Source organism: Haliotis rufescens, unplaced genomic scaffold (assembly GCF_023055435.1).
Source record: "Haliotis rufescens isolate VD_foot unplaced genomic scaffold, xgHalRufe1.0.p SCAF_11, whole genome shotgun sequence".
In the NCBI taxonomy this organism is placed as follows: Eukaryota; Metazoa; Mollusca; class Gastropoda; order Lepetellida; family Haliotidae; genus Haliotis; species Haliotis rufescens.
In genome coordinates this window covers 42,496,334-42,519,558 of record NW_025963791.1, presented here as the reverse complement: position 1 = coordinate 42,519,558, position 23,225 = coordinate 42,496,334, and the positions used below count along the sequence as shown (strand labels likewise).

At 44.6% G+C, this 23,225-nt stretch overlaps 2 protein-coding genes across 6 annotated transcripts in view; one reads left to right on the top strand and one right to left on the bottom strand.

The window, feature by feature from the left end:
- Nucleotides 1-14,527, top strand: part of LOC124142258 (solute carrier family 15 member 4-like) — a 21,569-nt gene extending 7,042 nt beyond the window's left edge. For all 3 annotated transcript variants that reach the window (XM_046510602.2, XM_046510601.2, XM_048392776.1), the window contains exons 2-11: nt 126-461; nt 1,738-1,836; nt 4,235-4,320; nt 4,911-5,050; nt 9,446-9,615; nt 10,328-10,503; nt 11,600-11,786; nt 12,468-12,668; nt 13,180-13,314; nt 13,852-14,527. In XM_046510602.2, the coding sequence (XP_046366558.1) occupies nt 152-461; nt 1,738-1,836; nt 4,235-4,320; nt 4,911-5,050; nt 9,446-9,615; nt 10,328-10,503; nt 11,600-11,786; nt 12,468-12,668; nt 13,180-13,314; nt 13,852-14,081 (1,734 nt within the window). In that variant the 5' untranslated portion in view covers nt 126-151 and the 3' untranslated portion in view covers nt 14,082-14,527. The remainder of the gene's footprint in view (nt 1-125; nt 462-1,737; nt 1,837-4,234; nt 4,321-4,910; nt 5,051-9,445; nt 9,616-10,327; nt 10,504-11,599; nt 11,787-12,467; nt 12,669-13,179; nt 13,315-13,851) is intronic.
- A 50-nt stretch (nt 14,528-14,577) lies between these two features.
- On the bottom strand, nt 14,578-20,103 carry LOC124142366 (ankyrin-3-like). Of its 3 annotated transcripts, none has more exons than XM_048392778.1 (2): nt 19,821-20,103; nt 14,578-15,871 (listed from the first exon to the last, which is right to left on the bottom strand). In XM_048392778.1, exon 2 carries the CDS (start codon nt 15,603-15,605, stop codon nt 14,640-14,642), a length of 966 nt encoding a protein of 321 aa, XP_048248735.1. In that variant the 5' UTR covers nt 15,606-15,871; nt 19,821-20,103; the 3' UTR covers nt 14,578-14,639. The 3 variants fall into 3 exon arrangements, with proteins under 3 accessions (XP_048248735.1, XP_048248734.1, XP_048248736.1); XM_048392777.1 differs by having other exon boundaries at nt 19,840-20,103; XM_048392779.1 differs by lacking the exon at nt 19,821-20,103 and adding an exon at nt 19,482-19,632.
- Nucleotides 20,104-23,225: the final 3,122 nt, after the last annotated feature.

Below are 23,225 nucleotides of genomic sequence, written 5' to 3'. Positions count from 1 at the left end.
TACGTTAACAATGCACTCTGCGCCCCACCAGCTCTGATACGGTTGTACCTATGTATGTACAGTAAACATACGATACATCACACCTCGTTCCTTCATGCTGGCTGATAAGAGTGTTTACTATGCAGGTGAAGGTCTACATATCTCCGTTGATATGCCCAGACCCGACAACACCAGCTATGTGGCCGTCGGGGAGACACAACCGCTGCTTCAGGGCGACAAGATGGCGACCAAGAAGACCTATGAGAAGTCACTGGACGAGTTCTCCGCCTCGGAGCAGCTGCCAGGCAAAACCAAAGTGAAGCTTGGCCCCACCAAAGTGTTTGTGGTCACGTCCATCCTGATCTGCGAGCTGTGTGAGCGACTGACGTACTACAGCATCGTGGCCAACCTCATCCTCTTCTGCACCAGCACCTTGAAGTATAGTAGCCCGGATGCAGCGACCATCAGCCTCGTCTTCTCAGGTCAGTCTTAGGAAACGTTTCGCGGTACATGCATGAAACGGGATGAATGTTTCAAATTTTCATCTTCATTTCATTCGAAAGAGCTTGAAAACAATTTTTTTTTTTTTCTGACTTAAATAACAAAGCTAAAATATACGTTACTTGGGCTACTGAAAGACGTTTAAACGCGTTCAGATGTCCTTGTGCAATAGTAAGCCAAGATGTGAAGTATTGACGCGTTCTACGATTGCTATTCCTTGTTTGAATATTTGACAGAAATGGTTTCAAACGCAATACTGGTTATAGATAATTGCAGTGTTTCTTCTGCACAATGGTCCCTATGTCTGCTACATAACTCTTTCCTCTAGACTGGAGGTACATGAAGCTCGCAATTATTAAATGTCTAGTTTACTAATACCAGTTACCTTGCTCACATCTATAAACATATGCCGACATAAAAAAAAGTCATTATCTGACCTTTAGTGTCGGGGGTGCGCGTGATAGGATATGACCTCGCGCCAGTGTGTACTGTGCTGTGTAGAGGGGTCACAATGTCCCTACCCAATGCTGGAATCTACTATAGTTTGAGGGCTGTGACAGCTGCAAACAGACGGTGATGTATAAGCGGGTATGGTGTATGTAAACATCTGGCTGATATGTGATCATCGACCGATGACCTATAGGTGCAGTATCACACATAACCAGCAGGATCCGGATCTTAGTCTCTCCAATACAACGTCCACTGTGCTTACCCAATCCGGTATCAAGTCGTGTACTATTCTGTTTTGACATGGTGGAGTTGTGGTCTATGCTTTAGCATTTATTACGTGATCAACACGTTGCGATATACCGTTTACATTATCTAGAATGTTTTTAATATGCATTTTAAAGATATATGTATTTTATATGCATTTGTCTTTTTCAACTATGCCATAGCTATAAATACACAATGCCTTTTAGAAAGTGGTCAAACGTAACGAATGTTATTTTTCTGGGTCACACTTTTTAGTGACCCGCAAAATAACATTTGTTACATTTGACCACTACCACTTGTTGGACTTCAATATTCTTGAAGTCTCGGTGGCTGAGTGTGTTAGATCGCTGACTTCGTGAGCTCATTTTGAGAGTGTGGGACGGGACTCAGCCCCCAAAAGTAGTAGAAATTGTACTTTACTAAGAAAGTGTGCTCCCAAATATAACACTTTTTATATGTTATAGTTGAACGTGTCTCGGTATAATCATGTAAGTAGAACTGTAATGTCAGCCACTGTATGTTGTACGCTCCATCTGTGTGTAGGTGTGGTGTACTTCATCCCCGTGGCAGGGGGATACATCGCCGACGCCATGGCAGGCCGCTACAACACCATCCTCGGAGCGGGTCTGATCTACCTGATAGGTAAGTTACCTACATCCCAGACGCCATGGCGGGCCGCTACAACACCATCCTAGGAGCGGGCCTGATCTACCTGATAGGTAAGTGACCTACATCCCAGACGCCATGGCGGGCCGCTACAACACCATCCTAGGAGCAGGCCTCATCTGCCTGATAGGTAAGTTACCTACATCCCAGACGCCATGGCGGGCCGCTACAACACCATCCTAGGAGCGGGCCTCATCTACCTGATAGGTAAGTTACCTACATCCCAGACGCCATGGCGGGCCGCTACAACACCATCCTAGGAGCGGGCCTGATCTACCTGATAGGTAAGTTACCTACATCCCAGACGATATGTCGGACCGGTACAACACGAGGCAAGGACGCTAACTGACGATAAAAGTCCAGTTTCCACCCTCGCCGAACTAGCCTCGAATACCGGAATTACATTTTTACGAGTCTGTGCATAGTCCAATAAAAATCGCGTGACGAACTAGACATCCGGTTCGTCAACAACACGGATTTCAAAGTGCAGGATTTGCAAAGCATGTATACTGTCAACTTGGCGTCGACAGATATGTAGCAAATCTTTTCACGTTTTTAATCAAGGTGCTCAGGTGAGTTGATGCACTTCGCGGCGTAAGACCCGTTTTATTGCAATATAGATCTTTATTATCGATCAGATCGTCTTGACTGGGCGCCGCCATTTTGTTTCAAGCATATGCAAGTGATATGAGAGATGGAATATGATTGGTCAATAGGAGGGACATAGAAGGGATATAACTCGTAATAGCCACTGATGGCCCCTGGAAATTCTAGCGTAGTTCGATAAGGGTGGAAAGGGGATTTTTTTAGTCATTTCACTCCCTTGCCTCGGGAAGATGCCTTGGAGCGGGCCTCATCTACCTCAACGGGGAGTTACCCAGATCGCAAAGACTGAATTGCAGGCCTGGTCTACCTAGCTCTCTCAGCACTTCCTGGTCAGTCCTTGACAACCGAGCGTGGTGGCAGGTCTAGTGTGTCCACAGTTGTATAGGGATAACGAGGGTCTGTGGTGTAGTGCTGGACCTGGGCCTGTGGTGTAGTGCTGTACCTGGATCTGTAGTGTAGTGCTGGATCTGGACCCGTAGTGTAGTGCTAGACCTGGACGTGTAGTGTAGTGCTGGATCTGGGCTTGTAGTGTAGTACTGGACCTGGACCCGTAGTGTAGTGCTGGACCTGGACCCGTAGTGTAGTGCTGGACCTGGACGTGTAGTGCTGGACCTGGACCTGTAGTGTACTGCTGGACCTGGACCTGTAGTGTACTGCTGGACCTGGACCTGTAGTGTAGTGCTGGACCTGGACCTGTAGCGTAGTGTTAGACCTGGACGTGTAGTGCTGGACCTGGACCCGTAGTGTAGTGCTGGACCTGTGTATAGTGCTGGACCTGGACCTGTAGTGTAGTGCTGGACCTGGACCTGTAGTGTAGTGCTGGACCTGGACCCGTAGTGTACTGCTGGACCTGGACCTGTAGTGTAGTGTTAGACCTGGACGTGTAGTGCTGGACCTGAACCCGTAGTGTAGTGCTGGACCTGGACCTGTAGTGTACTGCTGGACCTGGACCTGTAGTGTAGTGCTGGACCTGGACCTGTAGTGTAGTGCTGGTCCTGTATTGTAGTGTTAGACCTGGACGTGTAGTGCTGGACCTGGACCTGTGGTGTAGTGCTGGACCTGGACCTGTAGTGTAGTGCTTGTCCTGTATTGTAGTGTTAGACCTGGACGTGTAGCGCTGGACCAGGAGATGGACGTGTAGTGCTGGTCCTGTATTGTCGTGTTAGACCTGGACGTGTAGTGCTGGACCTGGACCTGTAGTGTAGTGCTGGACCTGGACCTGTGGTGTAGTGCTGGACCTGGACCTGTGGTGTAGTGCTGGACCTGGACCTGTAGTGTAGTGCTGGACCTGGACCTGTAGTGTAGTGCTGGACCTGGACCTGTAGTGTAGTGCTGGACCTGGACCTGTTGATGTAGTGCTGGACCTGGACCTGTAGTGTAGTGCTGGACCTGGACCTGTGGTGTAGTGCTGGACCTGGACCTGTAGTATAGTGCTGGACCTGGACCTGTAGTGTAGTGCTGGACCTGGACCTGTAGTGTAGTGCTGGACCTGGACCTGTGGTGTAGTGCTGGACCTGGACCTGTAGTGAAGTGCTGGACCTGGGCCTGTGGTGTAGTACTAGACCTGGACCTGTGGTGTAGTGCTGGACCTGGACCTGTAGTGTAGTGTTAGGCCTGACCCTGCAGTGCAATGCTTATGATAATGAACTATATTTGCATGCATCATTTGCCGTTTGCAAAAAAGGTTCAGCTTGATGTGTGTGTGGGGCCAGAAGTCCGCCGCTGTAGATCCCAGTGGACTGCAGTCTGCTCACATTCTCCATTGCAGGTCTTGTGATGATCCCGGCCTCCTCCATAGACTATAAAAGCATGTTCGGCAGGTCGGAGGATGGGTCGGCCTATGACATGACACTGGTAAGTTGAAACACCGGCAGTACTACAATATGTCTAAAGATATGGATCATAGGCATAGGAGCAATGTGCATGCTGATCGTGTACCAGATCCATGACTAACGCTGACAAACCTGACTGCCGATTCTTACCCGGATTGTAGCCACGTGATCAAAACTCAGTGGTGGTGCTTATCGCTAGCGAAATGGATATTTCTTGAAAAGCGCACTCTGCATTTTTTGTCATTACTGTAAGTAATATTCCTTATCGGCGGAATGGCTTGTTTTCACTTCATAAGTATTAATTAATCGTCGCAATATTTCGTGATCCTTTTTCAAGTGGCCGGGACAATAGCCGTTTTCACGGTCATGGAATGTACTTTCAACATTTTCATTGTTGAAATTAAATATTCTCTCTCATTTTAGCGTCTCTGGTTGTCTTCATTCGCTGTCACCACTCAGAAAGCCTAGTCATTTTGCCATTTTTAAATCTGGAATTGATTAGAAACCTGTATTTTATATGTCCATCGTGCTATTTTAGCTTCATGACCTTTTGTTAGATTTCCGTCCAGATTATTTTAAACCGAAGTATAGACTGCCTCATGTTTTCTCCAGGAGGCGAGACGTGGATTCTTCCTGGGGGGTCTGGCGTTTGTAGCGATAGGGACTGGTGGTATCAAGGCCAATGTCGGACCCTTCGGGGCCCAGCAGTTGGAGAAGCTCGGAGAAGCTGCCGTGCAGTCCTTCTTTAACTGGTAATCAAAGACCGTACATTCAATACACTATAGCTAGTGCTCTACAACCGTACATTTAATACATTAGTGCTCTACGACTGTACATTCAATCCACTAGTGCTCTACGACTGTACATTCAATACACTAGTGCTCTACAACCGTACATTCAACACACTAGTGCTCTACAATCGTACATTCCACACACACGTGCTCTACAACCGTACATTCAATACACTAGTGCTCAACAACCGAACATACAATACACTAGTGCTCTACGACTGTACATTCAATACACTAGTGCTCTACTACCGTACATTCAACACACTAGTGCTCTACAATCGTACATTCCACACACACGTGCTCTACAACCGTACATTCAATACACTAGTGCTCAACAACCGAACATACAATACACTAGTGCTCTACAACCGTACATTCAATACACTAGTGCTCTACAACCGAACATACAATACACTAGTGCTCTACAACCGTACATTCAATACACTAGTGCTCTACAACCGTACATTCAATACACTAGTGCTCAACAACCGAACATACAATACACTAGTGCTCTACGACTGTACATTCAATTCACTAGTGCTCTACAACCGTACATTCAATACACTAGTGCTCTACAACCACACATGCAATAGACTAGTGCTCTACAACTGTACATTCAATACACTAGTGCTCTACAACCATACATTCAATACACTAGTGCTCTACAACCGTACATTCAATACACTAGTACTTTACAACCACACATTCAACACACTAGTGCTCTACAACCGTACATTCAACACACTAATGCTCTACAACCGTACATTCAACACACTAATGCTCTACAACCGTACATTCAACACACTAATGCTCTACAACCGTACATTCAACACACTAGTGCTCTACAACCACACATTTAATACACTAGTGCTCTACAACCGTACATTCAATACACTAGTGCTCTACAACTGAACATACAATACACTATTGCTCTACAACTGTACATTCAATACACTAGTACTCTACAACCGTACATTCAATACACTAGTGCTCTACAACTGTACATTCAATACACTAGTACTCTACGACTGTACATTCAATACACTAGTGCTCTACGATTGTACGTGTAATACACAAGTGCTCTACGACTGTATATTCAATACACTTGTGCTCTACGACTGTATATTCAATATACAAGTGCTCTACGACTGTATATTCAATACACTTGTGCTCTACGACTGTACATTCAATACACACGTGCTCTACGACTGTATATTCAATACACACGTGCTCTACGACTGTATATTCAATACACACGTGCTCTACGACTGTATATTCAATACACTTGTGCTCTACGACTGTACATTCAATACACTAGTGCTCTACAACCGTACATTCAATACACTAGTGCTCTACAACTGTACATTCAATACACTAGTACTCTACAACCGTACATTCATTACACCAGTGTTCTACGACTGTACATTCAATACACTAGTGCTCTACGATTGTACGTGTAATACACAAGTGCTCTACGACTGTACATTCAATACACTTGTGCTCTACGACTGTACATTCAATACACTAGTGCTCTACAACCGTACATTCAATACACTTGTGCTCTACAACCGAACATACAATACACTATTGCTCTACAACTGTACATTCAATACACTAGTACTCTACAACCGTACATTCAATACACTAGTGCTCTACAATCGTACATTCAATACACTAGTGCTCTACAACCGTACATTCAATACACTTGTGCTCTACGACTGTACATTCAATACACTTGTGCTCTACAACCGTACATTCAATACACTAGTGCTCTACAACCGTACATTCAATACACTAGTGCTCTACAACCGTACATTCAATACACTTGTGCTCTACAACCGTACATTCAATACACTTGTGCTCTACAACCGTACGTGTAATACACAAGTGCTCTAAGACTGTACATTCAATACACTAGTGCTCTACGACTGTACATTCAAGACACTTGTGCTCTACAACCGTACATTCAATACACTTGTGCTCTACAACCGTACATTCAATACATTTGTGCTCTAAGACTGTACATTCAATACACTAGTGCCCTACAACCGTACATTCAATACACTAGTGTTCTACGACCGTACATTCAATACACTAGTGCTCAACGACTGTACATTCAAGACACTTGTGCCCTACAACTTTACATTCAATACACTAGTGCTCTACAACTGTACATTCAATACACTTGTGCTCTATAACCGTACATTCAATACACTAGTGCTCTACAACGGTACATTCAATACACTTGTGCTCTACGACTGTACATTCAATACACTAGTGCTCTACAACCGTACATTCAATACACAAGCGCTCTACGACTGTACATTCAATACACTAGTGCTCTACAACCGTACATTCAATACACTAGTGCTCTACAACCGTACATTCAATACACTAGTGCTCTACAACCGTACATTCAATACACTTGTGCTCTAAGACTGTACATTCAATACACTAGTGCTCTACGACTGTACATTCAAGACACTTGTGCTCTACAACCGTACATTCAATACACTTGTGCTCTACAACCGTACATTCAATACACTAGTGCTCTACAACCACACATGCAATACACTAGTGCTCTACAACCGTACATTCAATACACAAGTGCTCTACAACCGTACATTCAATACACTTGTGCTCTACGACTGTACATTCAATACACTAGCGCTCTACGACTGTACATTCAATACACTAGTGCTCTACAACCGTATATTCAATACACTAGCGCTCTACGACTGTACATTCAATACACTAGTGCTCTACAGCCGTACATTCAATACACTAGTGCTCTACAACCGTGCATTCAATACACTAGTGCTCTACGACTGTACATTCAATACACTAGTGCTCTACAACCGAACATTCAATACACTAGTGCTCTACAACCGTACATTCAATACACTAGTGCTCTACGACTGTACATTCAATACACTAGTGCTCTAAGACTGTACATTCAATACACTAGTGCTCTACGACTGTACATGTATCCAAATGGATCGTTTGGTACAAGGCATGATTGCTGAAAAGGCCCGAATGGTATAAAGCACGATTACTCAAAAGGCCCGAATGATAAAAGGCGTGATTACGTTAAAGGCCCGAATGGTAAAAGGCGCGATTACTCAAAAGGCCCGAATGATAAAAGGCGCAATTACTCAAAAAGGCCCGAATGATAAAAGGCGCGATTACTCAAAAGGCCCGAATGATAAAAGGCGCGATTACTCAAAAGGCCCGAATGATAAAAGGCGCGATTACTCAAAAGGCCCGAATGATAAAAGGCGCGATTACTCAAAAGGCCCGAATGATAAAAGGCGCGATTACTCAAAAGGCCCGAATGATAAAAGGCGCGATTACTCAAAAGGCCCGAATGATAAAAGGCGTGATTACTCAAAAGGCCCGAATGATAAAAGGCGTGATTACTCAAAAGGCCCGAATGGTAAAAGGCGCGATTACTCAAAAGGCCCGAATGATAAAAGGCGCGCTTACTCAAAAGGCCCGAATGATAATAGGCGCGATTACTCAAAAGGCCCGAATGGTAAAAGGCGCGATTACTCAAAAGGCTCGGATGATAAAAGGCGCGATTACTCAAAAGGCCCGAATGGTAAAAGGCGTGATTACGTAAAATGCCCGAATGGTAAAAGGCGCGATTACTCAAAAGGCCCGAATGATAAAAGGCGCGATTACTCAAAAGGCCCGAATGATAAAAGGCGCGATTACTCAAAAGGCCCGAATGGTAAAAGGCGCGATTACTTAAAAGGCCCGAATGGTAAAAGGCGCGATTACTCAAAAGGCCCGAATGAAAAAAAGGCGTGATTACGTAAAATGCCCGAATGGTAAAAGGCGCGATTACTCTAAAGGCCCGAATGATAAAAGGCGTGATTACGTAAAAGGCCCGAATGGTGAAAGGCGCGATTACTCAAAAGTCCCCTATGGTAAAAGGCGCAATTACTCAAAAGGATAATAATGCAGAATGTCTGGGTTCGATCCATCAAATATGACGACATTTATAAGATTTCTCTGTCGTTCGTTGTTGACATTAAAATATTAATATAATAATGCCGGTCTACAGGTAGCCGAGGGGTAAACAGGGTACATCACACTGTATATCCCGCGGCATCGGTTGATAACGAATTTTTCTTTCCAGCGTAGTTTTTTACAGTCAATCTAAAATGTCTTCATCGGTACGACAAACGAACCTTTTCACACCGTTCTTGCTCTACAATCGGATGTGTTTGATTAAGTTCTCTAAACTGCGGTTAATGTTTTCAGTTTCGAGATATAATCAAATCGTATATTCGCATTTGCTCGGCATTTCCCAGCGGAGTATATGAAATGTGTACCTGATATATTTCACAGGTTCTACTGGTTCATCAATGCTGGGGCTTTGGTCGCCTACTCGGGGGTGGCCTACCTACAACAGAACTACAGCTGGGCGTGGGGTTTCTCAGTCCCTCTCTTCAGCATGATCCTGGCTCTTATTGTGTTTGTCCTTGCCAGATCCCACTACGAACACCTGCCTCCAGGGGGTCAGTATACGACAGCATGTGTTTAGGAATCACTAGCAAATAGCCATCATTCCAGGTGTTCAAGTCGTAAGAGGCGACTGACGGTATCGGGTGGTCAGACTCGCCGACTTGGTTGATGCATGTCATCGTATCCCAATTAGGGGATCGATGCTCATGATGTCAATCACTGGATTGTCTTGGCCAGACTCGAGCGGAAGAAGCCTTTCGATATTTTTGACATCTAAACGCAGTGAGAAAAGGCACAATTAGTTCCTGACCAATACGTCGATCTACATGTTATTATAAGCAGCCAATACAGTCTGGTTCAAAACATGACGCCCTCTAGTCTGTGGCGGAAGATCCATGAACCATTATCTTAGTAGCTGGTTTGGCGGGTCTATATTGCTATGTGGCACGACAGTAGCTTCATCTTGTAGTTGGATGTCTGAAACAATTCAGACATTTTCCGTACTATTCCGGCAATATCAAAGCGGGGCATATGGGTTTTACACATAGACTTGTGGGTAATCGAACCCGGCCTTGGCTGTGACGAGCGACCGCTTCAGGGCCTGCCGCTTGTAGTGGATCTGGAATAGCTGAAAAAGCTGTATGTCTTGTCATACATGTCAGAAAAGTTGTAATAAAGAATCTATGGCATTTTCTGTGTGACGCACACTTATATTGGCGATGAAACTCCAATTAGTCCAACAGTAACAAGTGAGAGTTGTTTCAGAGAGCGTGCTGGCCACTGTTTTCAACGTGTGGCGGAAAGGCTGCGGCCATTTTGACCGGGTGAAGAAAACGAATGGCGGGACGATTGATGACGTGACGGTAGACGGCGCTGTCAGTGTATTGAGAGTCTTGCCAGTGTATTTACTCATGATCTTCTACTGGGCCATCTACTCACAGGTACCCACCATTCCTAGAATATCACCTGACAAAATAACCACAGAATAAAACGCCAAAATACCAATTTTAAACTAACAGTTGACGTCAAAACAGGGGCGCGATGCAAGCCACGAATCGCTTAGAGAAGCAAATTAATCGCTCATCCCGGAGCTGCAACAGTTCCAAAATGGCGGCGCAAATACCACTTGGTTGTCTTGGCCTAATGAAGAACGTAACAGAGGAGGCTCGATGACGAGCTGATGAAATTTATGACTACTTTTACGATTTATAGCAGACTGCCTTTGCTCATTTCCCCGTGGCTCCAGTCAAGAATTTCTTGTTCCGCTGTCAAAGTTAGCCGCCATTTTGCTTTGAGGACGAAGCGACCTCAGCCAGCGATTGTTTCGCTTGCAAAAGTTAGCGCACTGTTGTAAGGCGAATCGCTGTACATCACTTGCAAGCGCTTTGCGCTTTGCAACGCACCCATGTGTATAAGGATACCAGTCGGTATATAAGGTGACATCCAACCAGTGTGTGACGTCAACCCCAGTGTGCATGGTGACGTTAACCAGTGTGTAAGAAGTCAAACCAGTGTGTGACGGTCAGCCTCTGTGTGTAAGGTGACGTTAAGCCAGTATCTGACGTCAACCAGTGTGTAAGATGACGTCAAACCAGTGTGTGATGTCAACCCCAGTGTGTAAGGTAACGTCAGGCCAGTGTGTGATGTCAATACCATTGTGTAAGCTGACGTCAACCAGTAAGGTGACATCAAGCCAGTATGTAACGTCAACCCAAGTGCGTAAGGTGACGTTAACCAGTGTGTAATGTGACGTCAAGCCAGTGTGTAACGTCAACCCCAGTGTGTAAGGTGACGTCAAGTCAGTGTGTGACGTCAACCCCAGTGTGTAAGGTGACGTCAACCAGTGTGTAATGTGACGTCAAGTCAGTATGTGACGTCAACCCCAGTGTGTAAGGTGACGTCAAGCCAGTGTGTAACGTCAATCCCAGTGTGTCAAGCTTAGATTGCAGCACATCTATAAAAGATGGTTTCTAGTGTATATTTTCACAAGCTCAATTGCTTCTTAATTTCATAAGATAACGTGTGTATGTTAAAAAGATGCAGTCAACCTTCTTCTTGCAAGCTGAGAGGATGAACGTCAAAGTAGGGGACGTCAAAATCCCCGCCGCCATGCTGAACATCTTCAACACCATCATCATCCTGCTGCTCATCCCCCTCGTGGACCGGCTGATATATCCCCTCTTCGAAAAGATGGGACGCCCCCTCACACATCTCCAGCGAATGGGTGAGGGATTCTCAATAACAAATAACCGTTGTCAATAATTAACGTCTTGAGTTGAAGTAGTTTTCTCAAGTTTCATTATATCCGCGGTTCCTATAACCCCGCTTCGTAAAAGATGGGATTCCTCTCACACATCTCCAGCGAATGGGTGAGGCATTCTCAATAACAAATAACGCGACAATGTCCCCTGTAGTATTCCATACATAACCGTTGTAACTAATTAACGTCTTGAGGCGAAATAGTTTTCACTTATTTCACTAAACTATGTGCGACATTGACCCTCGAAGGTTTCATCAGGAAACGGAACACAGGCCAATGCGACCATCATATGTTTGTTTTTAACATTGCTGCAGAACTGTCTTTGGTCCATCTTGTTTGTTTGTTTGTTTGTTGTTTATCGCCGCAATATTCCAGCTTTATGACGGCGGTCTGTAAATGGTCGAGACAATCCACTGATTGACATCATGAGCATCGATCCACGCAATTGGGATATGATGATATGCATTAACAAAGTCAGCGAGTCTGACCACCCAATCCCGTTAGTCGCCTTTCACAACAAGCATAGTCGTCTGTTAGGCAAGCATGGGTTGCTAAAGACCTATTCTAACCCGGATCTTCACGGGTGCAGTTCCATCTTGAAAGCCTGACATGGATAGCGTTACATGGTGTCTGTCCCTTCTGCAGGTGTGGGTCTCCTGCTGGCTGGGGGGTCCGTGGTGGTGGCGGGGGTAGTGGAGATCTACAGGAAGCAGAGCATTGCTGACCACGGGGCCATCGTGCAGGTTCTCGGCCATGAGAGGTTCAACGCATCCTCCATGTCCGTGTTTGTACAGATTCCAGAGTACGCCTTTGTGGGGGCAAGCGAAGTATTTGCCAGCATTACAGGTGAGACAACTATGTTCTTAACAAGTTTGCATTGTTTGATACAAGCACAACAGTGACCTAGGCCTTGACCTTCACTAAGTCATGTGCAGCATTCGTCGTAGGATATCTCCGGACATAGTATTTCTATATAGCACGGTAATATAATTATATGACGGTAGCCTGTAGTCGGGAATATTACAACTACAGTCAAACACCGTTGTGTCGAACTTTGATGTGTCGAACGTACAGCTGTCGCAAAGTAAAAGAAAGGTCCCTGCGTATTCCTTCTTTATTCATCATTTTCGGTTGTGTCGAACCTCGGATAACTCGAATCATTTACCTTGGTCCCTTCACCTTCGACACAACGGTGTTTGACTGTATATCAGGGGAACCTGTAGGATGCGATACCACACACGTAAGGACGGTCCGTGATTATAGCAAAGCCACTGGGTTTTATAACCTACAGAATATGTAAACATTACATTATATTATCTATCAAATCTAAAGTGTAAAAGACAAGATCCGTTCCCAGGTCTGGAGTTCGCCTTCACACAAGCGCCCCCGTCCATGCAGGGGCTCCTTACAGGCCTCTTCCTGATGACCTCCGGGATAGGCAGCTTCGTCTCGTCAGCCATTCTCAAAATTGTTGAAGCAGCCACAACAGCTGGTGAGTTGCGATGTTTGTTTGTTTGTTGATTAACGCCGCACTCAGCAATATGGCAGCTATATGACGGCGGTCTGTAAATAATCGAATCTGAACCAGACAATCCAGTGATAGATGTCATGAGCATCGATCCAAGCAGTTGGGATACGATGACATGCATCAACCACGTCAGCGAGCTCGATCCCGTTAGTAACAAGCATAGTCACCTCTTACGGTCTCTATGTATGTATGTATGTATGTGTGTGTGTGTGTGTGTGTGTGTGTGTGTGTGTGTGTGTGTGTGATGGATGGATGGATGTCTATCTTGTGCGATATGCTACGTTAAGGATGTGCGTACGAAAGTACGCGTGAATGTACGTACTTACGTACGAAGTGCACGTGTACGTACGTACGTACGTACATACACGCGCTTAAGTTGCGACTTACACACGCACGCACGTACGTACGTACAAAAGTACACGTGTATGTACGTACGTAAAAAAATACACGTGTATGTACTGTCTGAATGTCATGTTAATGAACAATACCCGTCTCCCTCAGATCCCTGGTTTCCCGACGACATCAACAACGGAAAGGCGGAGTATTTGTTCTTCCTGTTGGGCGGCCTCATGCTCGTCAACTTCTTCGGCTTCCTTCTGGTGGCGCGCTGGTACAAGTACCTGCCTCCCCCCTCTCGTGACGACACAGGCCCCGACCAGGTGGAAGGCGCGGATAACAACGGATACACCATCACCTACGACGAAAAGGACGTCGTAAACACCAAATTCTGATAGATCTTCAAAGGATGTCATCGTGGTCTTCTCGAGGGTGGCAACATCTGATACGGATTATATTTGCAGAAGTTGCTCTAATCAGTACTTCCTACACTCGCTCAGGGCCCACCGATTCATGTTCCGAGGTCAGAAGCAGAAGCTGTGTTCTCCTTGGCTACCAACGGACTGTACGAATCGACACACGTTCCTGTCACAGCACCTTAAACTACCTGGTCAATCCAGGACCTTAGCTACCAGAGGATTCAGTTCAACCATATTTGAATACGGTGCTAAATCATGTAAAAAAGCTCTTGGACTGAAACTGAATTGTATGTACTGTTAAACGTGTAACATTGTCCTTACACTTGGTGAATTCAAATAGCTGCTAAGGGCGTTGTGCTCGAACATGTAGTATGTAGCGGTATTGCCATACTGGCACTATATCATGAACATATACGGAACGACATGCTCTTGTGTTCGTTTGTTGACATCGAGACAATCACCAACACTGAAATAATGCATAATTATGTTTATCTTGAATAATCCAATATGTACAATGTTCAACAAACAAACATATCACAAATCTAGCAAGAGTAACTTATTCTTCAGCTCTGCGGGAACGTCCAGAGATTGTAACCTGCAGTTTCTGCCCGAGGAGTAACCGACAAGCTGAGACACCGCCCTGTGGCAGAGACTCCCTAGCGCCTGGGGGGACTGGCAGTTCGTCACCAGCCACCCCCACACATCCGGGTTCTGTTCTTCAACTCGTTGTCTGAGTTCAGGGTCGAGGCTGAACCTGAACAGATCGGCGTCAGAACACGGCCTGGCAGCCCACAACACGCGGACCATGTCCATCCGTCCGGAAAACAGGGCCGCGTACATAGGTGTCATGTTCACCCACCGGCGTCTGTGGAGGGTGATGGATTCCTGGCAAGGGTTGGCACCGTGTTGTAACAGAACTCTAGCGCAGCCTGTGTGCCACTTTCTCACGGCCACAATCAAAGGGCTCTGGCCGTGAACGTCTGTCATCTCCGGAGACGCCCCTGCTCGTAACAGTGCGTCAGTGCAGTCCGTGAACCCTCCGTTACATGCTTCATGCAACGCTGTCTGGCCGCCCCTGTTGGCGTGGTTTACCGAGTCGATGCGGGCCAGGAGGAAGTTGACTATGTCAATGTGGTCGTTCCTGACTGCATACATCAGTGGTGTCAAGCCCCAAATATTCCGCTCTTCATGGGGATCGAATTCACTCCCTGCTTCAAGCAGCCTTTCAAAAACTTGAAGGTGACCCGCCTTGACTGCTATCAATAGGGCAGTATCACCGTGTATGTTGCGAGCAGATACGTCGCCGCCATTGTCAAGCAGCAGGCTGACGAGCTCCACGTTTCCAGTACTGGCCGCGATATGCAGAGCCTTATTACCGTAGTCATCCACAGAACAGGACGCATCACATCCAGCCTTGAGTAGGATCTTAACGAGCTCGACGTCCTCCCTCTCCAGGCACTCCATCAACATTGTGCCCATGCTGGCCCAGGACGTCAACATGTTAAACCTGACCACCTATCCCTTCACGGCAGGCTAACCCCGGCAGAACGCATCCCACGCGTGTAATTCCGTGTTACTTTACTTGAAATTATCAGTTTGTGTTTTAGAAATGAATCAGTCCCCGGGATAATTCCAAGAGCCCATTCCTATGACCCGAGCAATCACTGTTATGTGGTATGTGGTATGTCCAAGCATGGACACTGGGGTGAAACTGCTCCACGAAGTCCACACTGTGACCTCGTTAGTCTGCGCTACACGTCATGCACCTGAAAAGTGAAAAACACAAACTTAACACGGTGAGTGAGTGAGTGAGTGAGGGTGTTACTTAACGTCGAACTCAGCAATATTTCAGTTACATGACGGCAGTCTGTAAATGATCGAGTCCAGGGTCCACTTGCACAAAGCGATCTTAGCGCTCAGATGACTGTAACTCCCATACTTTAATAGTATTAAGTATATAGACTTACGATAGTTTTAGGGCTAAGGTCGCTTTGTGCAAGCTGTACCAGGACTCGTTCCGCAATGCGATCCTAGCGCTAAGGTGACAGGCAACTCCCAAACTTTAACATAGGATTACGGTCATCGTAGCTCTAAGGTCGCTTTGCGGAAAGGGGCTCTAGTCCATACAATCATGATTAACATTATGAGCATCGATCTACAAAACTGGGATACGATGACATGCATCAACCAAATCAGAGAGCCTGACATCCGATCCCATTAGTCGCCTCTTACGACAAGCATTGGTTGCTGAAGACCAATTCTAACCCGGATCTTCACGGGTCGTGAGTGAGTGAGTTGGACCAACTGAACAATATTTAAGTTATATTAGGGTGTGTTAGTCGTGGTCATTGTTGAATCTGGGATTCGAACCAGCGACTACTGTGCCCTGGCACAAAAAGTCTTTACTGGGTCAACCTGTACTGGGTATAGACTGTCATAGTTACGTAGAAGTATTAATTATCTCCCAGGAGAATAGAAATGGTTATAGAAAGTCGGCCTTACTACACACTTTGGAAAGCGGACATACCAACTTGAATATAAACACAAACTATATACAAGTATTCCACATCACAGTTTATTGAGCAGCGGTTGTAACAAGTACATAACAATGTCATTCAAAGAATAGAAATACTACAATGGGCATCGAGTGAGGTATCACTGAATGGGTGCTCTACTCTGCGCTAATAAGCGTTTGAGAAGGGTTTGAGAAAATTACAAGGGAGCATGGGCCAAGGGGATGAGTAATCGTTGGAAACATGTAACCAAACTTTGGAAAGAAACTTTATCATTGTCTCACATGTGTATAATGATAGGCGCACATACGAAATATATAAATTATTATAAAAATATATTTTAAACATCCCAAACTGTAAAATATTACATGTTTAAGTTATTCGGCAACAATCATAACAGGGAGACACCTCCTGACCTAGACTGGTTTACATGCCCAAGAGCGCTTGCGTTTCTCGCCTGCAGCCGCTAGGAGGCAGGGTCCAAGTCTAGCTCTATCCGACCTATTTTCCCGAACAGCATTTCGCTGCGTGAAACGTTGACCGATTTCCATGCACGAAGCGGGTCTGTCTGTCGAGGGGGTCGGGAACTGACCTATAGCAAATCGTTATGTTGGGAACGTAGACCCACTTTTGGACAGCGCGAATAATTGACATGTCAGGCTACAGGAGTAAACACATATTACCATTAAGAGGGTAACTCGCATAGAGAAATATGGTTCATGTTTGAAAATAACAAACGCACTCACAACGTTGTGGGTTTCAATTTAACAATATATGCATGTCTCCATGTCCAGATCTACTTCATCATAAAATAATATCACAACATTGTAGCTATTACTTTGAAAAGATAATGAAAGAAATTGTAATATTTGCATATGGTACCTTCAGAATCAGGAATGAGAATATGTCACATTTCATTTATGTATCATGAAAGTAGAAAACAAACATGAAAACAAAACTAGCAATATGTTTTAAAAACAATGACTTCCTGAGACATTTGTTACTAGTTTTGTTTCCATAATATGATTGTTATCTACTTTTATATTACAAAAATATTGAAACTGAAATGTGCCATATTCTCATTCCTGATCCTGGAGGACCACATGCAATTTGTTTTATCTTCTGGGTTACACACGTGCGATTTATAACAGTATAAGAGTGAGTGAGTGAGTTGGGTTTAACGCCGCTGTAAACAGTATTACAGTTATATCGCGGCATGTCAGCTTAGTGTGGGAGTAAAACCCGAAGTGATGCAGGTCTCAGACGTTTACCACTTCGGTGAAACCCACGAGCACGGGTATGGTGCTGACAAACCTAGAAATATAATCGGGGCGAACCGGGATTCGAACCCACAACCATAGGTTTCTGGCGTGCCCAAGGGACGCAACTCTGCACAGCGAATCGCGGCGCCTTAGACGAATGGGCCACCCGTGCCCCCTGTAACAGTATAAGAACTGGCATCAATGGGTAGGTATGCTACACATTCTCTTTGGATCAACGTTATCTTGGTTGTGTTGTGATGCTTGCTGTAAAAGACGACTATGCTTGTCGTAAGATGCGCCTAACGGGATCGGTGGTCAGGTTCGCCGACGTTGGTTGATGCATGTTATTGTATCCCAATTGCGTGGATCCATGCATATGTCAATCACTGGATTGTCTGGTCCACACTCGATTATTTACAGACCACCGGAATACTGCAACAAACAAATGTTTGTATTGTGGAATGTGTCAGTCCGCACGACAGAATGCCAGGCTTCGATATTGGGGGGTATGGACGTGAACATGTGATTACTATAAATAGAACAGATTCCGTCTCCCAGTATCCTGCACCCAGTTGGACGAAAGGGAGTCTAAAGGTGAAGGTGAAATGTGGTTTCATGTCGCGGACAAGATCATAGCCCCAATATTGTGCGGTTTGTGTGTGTCTGTGTGTGTGGCTCCAGACAGACATTGTATTCACTCAAACACGAAGGTAGTAGTCGCCTAAAGGAGGATCTGTATGGTTGTTTCAGGGATATTTTATTAGTTGTGACAACAGGAGGGACAATTCAGCTTTGAGCTGGCCATGCGCAAGTCCAATGACAAGCACCAATGCCAATACAGGCCTCATCAAGTTGCCAGGGATTGATCTAGGATCTAGGAAACTACGTGCCCACTGCAGCCAAACCGGGAATAACATTCATTATTTTGTTTAAATTGGGATTTTAATTTATTTTTTTCTATTTTCCTAGATTCGGAGGTATTTTAACATTGCATTCTGTGCGATAGTGTAAAACTAAGATTAAATATCTCTTCCTCTTTATTGGCCCTGTTGTCAGTGATGTCAAAGCCTTAACATTAGTTATAACTAGTATATTAACATGAATTGGGAAAATGTTAATAAGAATTAGGAAGTTGCAGTCTTCGGGCCGAATACCGGCTTTTGAGCAGGTCAAGAGAAGCCCCTGATAACTGGCATATATTGCCGAATGTTGCGTAAAACTATATTTAGGGCTTAGAGTCACATGATATATTTGCTGTGTAGCTTCACATATATAGTAAATTGCCGAGAGCAGCGTTAAACAACAAACAAACAAAACATCCATAGTATATATATGACGACGGCCTGTGAATAATCGAGTCTGGGCCAGGCGAACCAGTGATTGATATTATAAAAAACGATCCAACGATTGTAATTAAGATGTAAGTAAGACTTATATTATTTTGTATTTAGTAGCTTCTAAAGATAGTTACTTTTATCATAACATGACCCTCAACATTACGAAGAGCTACATGTATATCAGTTGAGATCTCCCGCGCAAAATTCAACTTCCAGCAAATGTAACACTCGTGCAGTCGTTCACAGAAAGATAGCTAGGTTTACCTTCCCAAAATGACCGCAACTCGGTAAACCAACCACGCCACCGACGCGTGCTTGTGTTCGGCTAACTTCGCGAGAATTCTAATTTCCACGAAAAGTCGTACTTCACAGATGTGTTGATATAAGAATGTCGTGTGCGCATGCTCAGGGTCAAAGAGTATGACCTACATTTGGCCGTATGTCTCGTGTCCCAATGACTAACAGTGCACCTCCACCGAGTACACGCAGACATGCATCATTGATCGGGAGGCAGAACGCTCTCAGGCTTCGATACCTTTGCTGCATATGGCTCCGACGTGACCACTGGTTACGAACGGTCATAAGAATACATTCTAAACTTACCACATTAAATTGTACCCACCCCGGAAAGCGTGTTGTTCTCAGAGCGATGTCATCTACGTCCCTTCTCACAGCGACGATCCACTGCCGGAGCATGTCATTCTATTTTTAGAACAATTATTTGTGTAGGTGGGTCGTTATTTTATCGGTAAACATTACGTAAGAGAAATCATAATGTTTCCATTCCCACCGGCTCAGATTTGTGTCTCAACGCGAATGAAGGTGTTTGAAATTACAAACAGTTTTCTGGCCCTGCTCGCGATGTCAGGTGGGATACAATGGAGGCTCTTCGATCAAAGGGAGGTAACTTGAATTGATTTGTTCTTGCGTGCACTGGGGCTTCTTTCTATTAGGCCGACTGTAAAGTCTTTGACGGTTGAAAAGAATTAAAAAAATAAAATGTTTGTACAGATATTATTTCTGTGTATAAATATAAATATACTCAACAACAAAAGTTCCTGTGACACCAATATTTTAGTGTATTTTTCAAACAAGTAAAATTTGGTTTTCAATATTGTAGTACATGTATGGAATCAAGTTACAAAAACACATCTGCTACAGAAAAACATGCATTCCATGCAAAAGTTGACTTTAATGCAAGCCCCATGCATTTCACTACCCAAGAATGGGTATAAAAACTTGTGCGTTAACGGGATTCCATATGCATTGTTCAGCATCGTGCTGACAACGACTCAGAAAAAACCCATAATTACGCAATTATTCAACATTACGAAATGCCACGCCTGTCCGAAAATGAGTACTGCGAGCCATTGGTATGCTTGAAGCAGGTTCGAGTCAACGTAATGTTGCAAGACAATTTAACGTCCACAGAAACACCATTTTGTGTTTATGGCAACCTTGGTAACAAACGCGAATGCAGTCAGAGACCATCCTCGGAGTGGCAGGCTACGCGTAACCAATAATCGACAAGACAACTGGATTCGAACAACGCACCTACGAAATCGATTCCAGCCGGCAACAGTGACTGCAAGAAGCATCCCTGGCCTTCGACGAATATAACGTCGCCTCAGATGTGCAGGGATTGTCGCCAGAAGACCCGCCAGACGTCCCATTTTGACAGGAAACCACCGTCAAGCACGTCTACAGTGGTGCAGACAGCGTCTACGCTGGACGGCCATGCAGTGGGGACAAGTTCTTTTCACTGACGAGTCTCGCCACAGCGATGTACCGACATCGAGGTGAACGTTACGTCAATCATTGTGTCATGGAAGAAGGTCGGTTCGGGGTCGGCAGCGTTATGGTATTGGGTGGGACTACAGCAAGACAGAGGACCCGTTTGATAGTGGTAGAGGGAAATCTCAATGGACAGCGCTATCGCGACGAGAATATCGGCCCTGTTGTTCTACCGTTTTTGCGTCGTCATGGCCCAGGCATTACCTTTCAACATGACAACGCCCGGCCTCATATTGCTCGACTTGATCAGGATTCACTTCAACAAATAAACGTGAATTTCATCCCCAGGCCGACTCGCTCCCCTGATCTCTTACCACTCGAGCACACGGCGCCTTCGACGTCAACCACGTGTTCCACAGTCACTCCAGGAACTTCGAAACATGCTCCAGCAGATATGGACAGATATCCCACAGGACTTTGTGCGACACCTGGTCCAAAAAAACAACTTTGCATTAAATCTTATTCAATGTCACAGGAACTTTTGTTGTTCAGTATATAAACCTGCAGTAGATTTTATCCACATACCAGCGAGCATGTGCAATGTGTAAGAGTGCCAATCCACTTTTGGTACGGCAATTGAGGGGCCTGTTTAGAGAGAATAAGGGTCTCAGTAGGTACGCGGATGCAAATAAAGTCGTATTTGGTACGTAGATTCAACATTTAAGAAAATAATGGTGCGCGTAAAAATAGTCTACATATATTTCATTTTCTTCTCTATTTTATTTCAGTAATTTATCTTCAGATCGCACCCATTTATGACATAGAAACGTGTTCTTTCCGTTTTCGTCTGGGATTGACATTCTGCCTTTGTGGAGAGAATTCTGATGTGATTTCAGATTTTTGTGTTCGGGATTCAGGGTTGAGGAAATGGTTGAGCATGTAAAAATCTGATGGTATTCGGGATTCACATGTGGCATCTCCTTTGGCAAGGGGCTTTGTTGGAAATGTGTCTCTGTCCACCCAGCAGTGAGTGGGTACCCGGTAGGATGAAATGGTAATGTGGCTCACAGGCAGCTTGGGTTGTATACTCCCCAGGGAGCTGAGAATGAAAATCGAGTGCACAGTGATCCATTGACCGGGGCAATAATAGTGACTTGAATTTGGCGCATAATAAATGCACATATTATTATTATTATTATTATTATTATTATTATTATTATTATTATTAACATACAACATGACATAACATAACTACATATTCCTGTGCCTGTCTTTAGGTGTGACCTTTATGAATCTGTAGCAGTGAAGCCACAGTTCACGTATACTGCGAACGACTTTGATAGCGACGTACAGATGCACTTCGAAAAACTTGATCCACATTTACAATTACATCAGATAAAATCAGCGAGAACACACCTAAAAAGAAACATATTGTAATACTGTCTCCTACATTAAGTGAGTTAATGTTATTGTGAGAGGTTACACCCGGTTCACAGTATTTAGGATGCATGCATATGTTGACATGGCAGTCATAGTACAATTGATACGCCCTTTCGACAAACAAGTCACTGCTTGCAAATAAGTGAGTGAGTATGGTGTTTGTTATACAATGTATCACGACGAGTCAGCTTATTGCGGGAGGAAAGCAAAACCTAGTTCTTCTACAATGTTATTTCAGGTTACTGCTAATATTCTTTTTTATGTGCTTTTACATGTCCCATTTGCTTACGGGGACGATATATGTCTGAGTTACTTTAAGCGAGACGTAGCCGTTTTGTACAATATGCACTGCAGTGGAGCTTATGAACAGGTGATGCTTTCGGTAAGTAAAGATAAGAGTCAAGATATTCGGGTACGTTAAAAGGCTACATTGTGTAATCACAGTGTTGTACTATTGGTTGTTTTAAATTGTACAGCGTATTGTATGCCAGCAACTCCCATAAATTGGGTTATGATGAATTGTATTGCGTCTTTGTACACCAGCATCACCCATTAATACGGTTATGATGAATTGTATTGCGTCTTTGTACACCAGCATCACCCATTAATACGGTTATGATGAATTGTATTGCGTCTTTGTACACCAGCATCACCCATTAATACAGTCATGATGAATTGTATTGCGTCTTTGTACACCAGCATCACCCATTAATACGGTTATGATGAATTGTATTGCGTCTTTGTACACCAGCATCACCCATTAATACGGTCATGATGAATTGTATTGCGTCTTTGTACACCAGCATCACCCATTAACACGGTCATGATGAATTG